The sequence below is a fragment of the Morus notabilis genome, unplaced genomic scaffold (assembly GCF_000414095.1).
Source record: "Morus notabilis unplaced genomic scaffold, ASM41409v2 Scaffold78, whole genome shotgun sequence".
Lineage (NCBI taxonomy): Eukaryota > Viridiplantae > Streptophyta > Magnoliopsida > Rosales > Moraceae > Morus > Morus notabilis.
Genome location: NW_010367622.1, coordinates 3158454 through 3163916, shown reverse-complemented (window position 1 = coordinate 3163916; position 5463 = coordinate 3158454). Strand labels below are relative to the sequence as shown.

Below are 5463 nucleotides of genomic sequence, written 5' to 3'. Positions count from 1 at the left end.
GGGAAAGAGAAGGAAAATTGATATACAACATGTATTCTGAAAGAAGAGACATAAACGACAGAGTCAAGAGAAACTTTAAGAAGGAAACAACAGAGGAAAACCATTGTATATTTAGAAACGTTATTAAAAAACTTTGCATAAGAATAGAAAATACAAAAGAGACTATAAAATGAAAAAAAAAATTATTGAAAAAGAAATGACCAAAAGATTACGAAATAATGGTCCAAGTGAGGAAAAATCAAAAGATAGATAGAAAAGGAACTTCACTGTTCATAACAGTGTAGTGTAAAAAACATTTGTGCAAGGATCTTGTAAGATCATCATCGCTACAGTATAAAAAAATTTACACAAAAATATGTAAAATGAATAAAACACATAAAATTTAGTTGTAGTAAAGACAAAGTAACATCTGTATATATAAACTTTAAGTAAAACGTTAATATGGAAAAGGTGAATGACTTACATCAAATATTTAGTAAGAATAGACTATAAATGGAACTAAAATTCATTAAGAACATCACAGAATAATAATGAGGAACCTATAACAGTAACATTTATTAACAATATATCAAAATATAGTATGAAAGGATACTATTTAACCAAAAAAGCATACATTAATATCATTACAGTGTATTTACATATTAAACAACAATACCAGATACCAAGTAAAACACGGCAAAATTCATTAAAAATACCTGGAATGTTAACCAACTGATGCCGAAAATAGATAAAAAAATGATGCACAAATAGCAACAGAAAGCAACAAACGATTGTTAATGAATGAGAGCAGTAAGTGATGGAGAAGGCAATTATATTTGATTTTCAATGTCTAACACCTAATCTGCTTAAAATAAGCAAAATACAACAGAAAACATTATAATGTAATAAATATTTATTATGATAATTACGTTTTACAAAAGACAGGAAGTTTAAATAGTCATTATAGTACACTTAGGTAAATAAACGAATCACATACACACTTTTCATCAATCTATAAAAGAAATGATGCTCTCATTTCCTTCAATTCGGTAAGCTATGAAAACAAATATAGTTAAACTAACACAAATATAACAAATATATGATTGAACATTGAGTTTTTTTGTCAACAAAAGATAAAGGAAGAAAAGATTATAAATTAAATAATTGGTTCAGGTATTTATCTCTTAATCTTAGTTGTATATATGATATATACTAAAAATAGGACCTACCAATGTACTTGGCTGCCATCTAAGTAATTACAGGCTTTATACCGAACATCAACAAAAGCGATTATCATTTAAAATCTTGTCCTAGAGAAAGAGTACAAATTAGTGACATATAAGAACAAATAAGTAAGTTAAAATGTAAGGACAGAAACATGAATCTGAATTACTAAAGGATGAAAGTCATTAAATATAAAAAACATAGCAAATGATAGAAAATAATGTCTGAAAATGTGTGAAAAATGTTAAAAAAACATTGACCTGAAAGCGAAGAAGTTACAAAATGATTACAAAAAAACAGTAATAGCTAACTGATAAAAAAAGTAGTAGATAAAGACATAGAACCAAAATAACCTGGGGAACATCAAGACCAGCCAAGCCTCTATTAACAATTACATGATATATGCTTACAGTAGAAGAAAAATACATCATCATCACTAAGAAAAAGTAAAAGGTTTAAAAAAGCTATGCATTTAAGAAGTGAAAAACTATACATATACATACATATATAACACTGTACAGTGAACAATAACACTTCAGACTCTTTTTTAGAATTTGTGTAATATGATTTTGAATGTCTAGCACCCAATGTGCCTCAAATAAGTAAATTAGAACAGGGGACATTATAATATAATAAATATTTATGAAGATAAATATGCTATAAAAAAAAGAAAATCCAAATAGTCTTTATAATATACTTAGGTTAATAAATGCTAATCTATTTATACTCACATATATATAACAAAAATACGACTCAACTATCAATTTTAGTGTCAACAGAACATAAACAATGGAAGTAAATATTCATTATTTAGTTGGTTCAGGTATTTATCTCATAATCTTACCTATATATATCAAATGTAATAAAAATAGGGCCTAGCAACGTACTTGATATATATTGTGTGACTGTTAATCGACAAAGCATAAAAAAAATTTAAACATAAGTATATAAACAAAGAAGTAAATAAAATCACGTAATAAATGACTATAACATTATAAAGCACTTATTTAAAACATCTAAGAAACACACATAAATAGTACAAATATATTACCTTTGTGTAAGAAGGATACTGAATAGAACAGATGAAATAGAAGACCAAGTATTACAGATGAAAGAAAGGTAGACAAAACAACCTAACATTAAAAACTCAGGAAGGAAAAGATAGTAACAGAATATCCAAAATGCATTAGAAATAGTAAGAAAACTCTAACACTACTAACTTTTTGAAACTGTAAAAAAACATATAACGGTAAGAATGATAGAAAGTAATATATGAAGAACGATTATAAAATAAAGACTAATATATATCGACAAAGTGACTAAAATCTTAATAGAAAACCGCCGTAAAACCGTCAAATAAATATCAACGAAGGTGATGATTATAGCATGCCATGTGTCATGAAGCATAGAGTGCACCGCATAATAGAACCAATAAAGAACGAACAGTAAAAAAAAAAGATTTGAATTAAACAGAACTAAAAATAATGATATATACACGTGAAAATATAATACTAACAAATTTTGTTCAATCTCCAATACAAATCGCTGCAAAACAAAATCAATTAAAATAATGAATATATTACGACAGATGTCATAAAGCATAAATCTCACCGCAAAACAAAACCAATAAACTACCGAATATAAGCTAATTGATATCTATTATACAAAAAGGGAGGAAATGAAATATACCTGTAAATTTATAAGCCTAATACAGATACTAAAGCAGTATAAATCAGGGCTATTAATAGATAAGAAAATTCAAAATAACATATTCAACAAAAAAAGTTATAAATCTAAAAAAAATAATGAGGGAAAAATTTTACAGAAAGTAAAAAAGAAAAAAAAATTAGGGTCAAAAATTCTTAAAAAAAGATTAAAACAAAACCCCAAAGAAAAGAAAGCCTCTTAAAAAAATTCCATAAAAAGAAAACCAAAAAATATATGAACAAAAATTTTAAAAAAATAGATTTAAAAAAATACCCTAAAAAACCTCTTAAAATAAAATACTCCAGAGAAAAAAAAAACCAACATCATAGAAACAAATTTTAAGAAATGCAAAAACAAATATTCTTAAAAAACATTAAAAGAAGTTTTAAGAAATTTTAAAAACGTATTGGGTGCGTTTGGAATCCGTTCCAAAATGATTCAGTTTTCTGTATGAAAATGAAAATGAAAACATTTTCATTTTTAGATAGAAATCATTTCTGAAAATGTGTTTGGCAGAAATTATTTTCAGTATAAGAAAAAACTAAAAATGCGTTTAGTTTTATATTTTTAAAAATATATAATAATATTTAAAATAATGTATTAAATAATTAATAAACATCTCAATTAATACATTAATAATTAATATAATATATACGACACAATTTTTCACCGAATCTACCATCAATTTTTGGTTCCTCACTTGGCGACCATTCTGGCGATGAAATCCTCGTAGCGGATCTTTCCGTCGGAGCCGACGTCAACCTCGCGGATCCATTCGTCGAACTCGGCCGGCTCGAGCTTCTCGCTGATACTGGTGAGGATGTGGCGGAGTTCGGCGACGGAGACGAATCCCATGGCGGAGTTCGGCGACGGAGACGAATCCCGTTGCGTCCTTGTCGAGGACCTTGAAGGCGTCGCGGAGCTGGCGATCGAATGACTCAGGCTTCATGTGCTTGGCCATCAGGTCCAAGAACCGCGGGAAATCAAACGGCGCCGAGAGATTCTCCTCGGCGATGATGGATTTGAGCTGCGCCTGGGTAGGGTTCCTGCCGAGGGATCTCATAAGGATCCCGAGCTCCGATGGTGCGATCCGACCGTCGCCGTCGGTGTCAAAGCGCATGAAGGCCTCCTTCATGGAAGAAACCTGGTCGTCGCTCTGATCCTTACCCACTGCCCGATGGAGACCTCTTCCTCACCCATTTCGCCCTCTCCCTCCTCCGTTCCTCCGCTCCTCCGCCGCTACTGCCGACGACCCATCCTTCCTCTCCACCACATCCGTCCTCATCAACAGCTCCACCACCCGATGGAGACCGAAGATGAGGGAGACCGGGGGGAGTAGAGGAAAGAAAGTTAAAATGAAAATGAGAAAACTAACCGAGGAAGAAGAGATTGACACCGAAGAAAATGAAAATGAATCTTAATCCGAAGGAAATGAAAACGAATCTTAATTGTTTTCATAATTTCTGCATTTTTGGGAAAGGGTTAGAAAACGTTTTCATTTTTAGTTTTTATAGGATGATGCGCCAAACACGTTCTCAATCCATTTTCATTTTTTGGTCCTCGAAAAACGTTAAAAACGTTTTTGAAAACGGAAACAAACCACATTATTTTTGAAAAAACGAAGTCAAAAAGGAAAAAACTCAAATATTATGAGAAATATGTAAGAAAAAAACAATATAATCACATAAGAGACCAAATCGGTAAAGAATGGAAGAGGAAAAAAAACTTTAAGCTATGGATCTAACCCGACCTGTAAACGAATAATTTTTTCTTAAAACGAAGATTTTCCGCTACAAATAAACATAAATACTATTGAACAACATGCATGGTAAACATACATGGAAAATTCAGAGAGCAAAACTGAAGCATCGAAACAAACATAAGAAAAAGGGAAACAAAAAGAAGACTTAGTAAAAAAACAAATAGAGTCGAAATAAATATTCGCCTAAGAGCCAACAAAAGAAGAAAAAAATTTCTTAAGAAAAAATTTAAAAGAAATCCATATATGTGCCAAGAAGATATAGCAGAAAACTCTGCAGCAAGAGAGAAAAATATTTCAGAGGCCAGAGGAGAAAACTCGGCAGTGGAAAAGAATGAGAAAACCAAAAGCATTAACCCTATCTGTAAAGGGAAATAATTTCTTAGAAAAAAAAATTCCGCTACAAAGACATAAATACTGGGAAGGAAGCAGCTGTGGTAAACAAACATTAAAGGGCAAAATTGTAAATATACATTTAAGAGGTTAAAAACAGAATTTTACTGTTCATAACACTGTACAGTGAACAGTAACCCTTCAGCTCTCCTTTAGAATATGTAGAATGTGAGGGCATTTTTGAATTTTTAGTTTAGTGTAAATTCAGATTTACATTAAAATAACCTATTTACTAACTTTTTTTGAACTTAGGGCTATAAATTTTTATTCTCCTCTTAGGCTTATTTCTCTCATTCTCCCAATATTTATTATGATTTTAATTTTGTTAAAAGTACTATAGAACGACAAACTTTTAGAAGTCCCATGTTAAAAAGTAACTAAACTTTAAGCCCCACTTACTC

General features: G+C 30.6%; 1 protein-coding gene across 1 annotated transcript; it reads right to left on the bottom strand.

The window, feature by feature from the left end:
- Window positions 1-3606: 3606 nt before the first annotated feature.
- LOC21410675 (probable calcium-binding protein CML13) lies at window positions 3607-5240 on the bottom strand. The gene is made up of 3 exons (XM_024175340.1): window positions 5171-5240; window positions 3795-4080; window positions 3607-3763 (listed from the first exon to the last, which is right to left on the bottom strand). Exons 1-3 carry the CDS (start codon window positions 5238-5240, stop codon window positions 3607-3609), a joined length of 513 nt encoding a protein of 170 aa, XP_024031108.1.
- Between the last annotated feature and the right edge of the window lie 223 nt (window positions 5241-5463).

Bases quoted from the DNA above. Each gene is read 5' to 3' on its own strand.
- LOC21410675 (XM_024175340.1), bottom strand. From the start codon at position 5,240: ATGCCCTCACATTCTACATATTCTAAAGGAGAGCTGAAGGGTTACTGT. The intron at 4,081-5,170 runs GTAAAATTCTGT...TCCATCGGGCAG, and splicing joins ACTGTACAGTGTTATGAACA to TGGGTAAGGATCAGAGCGAC. The intron at 3,764-3,794 runs GGGATTCGTCTC...GAACTCCGCCAT, and splicing joins GTCCTCGACAAGGACGCAAC to GGGATTCGTCTCCGTCGCCG.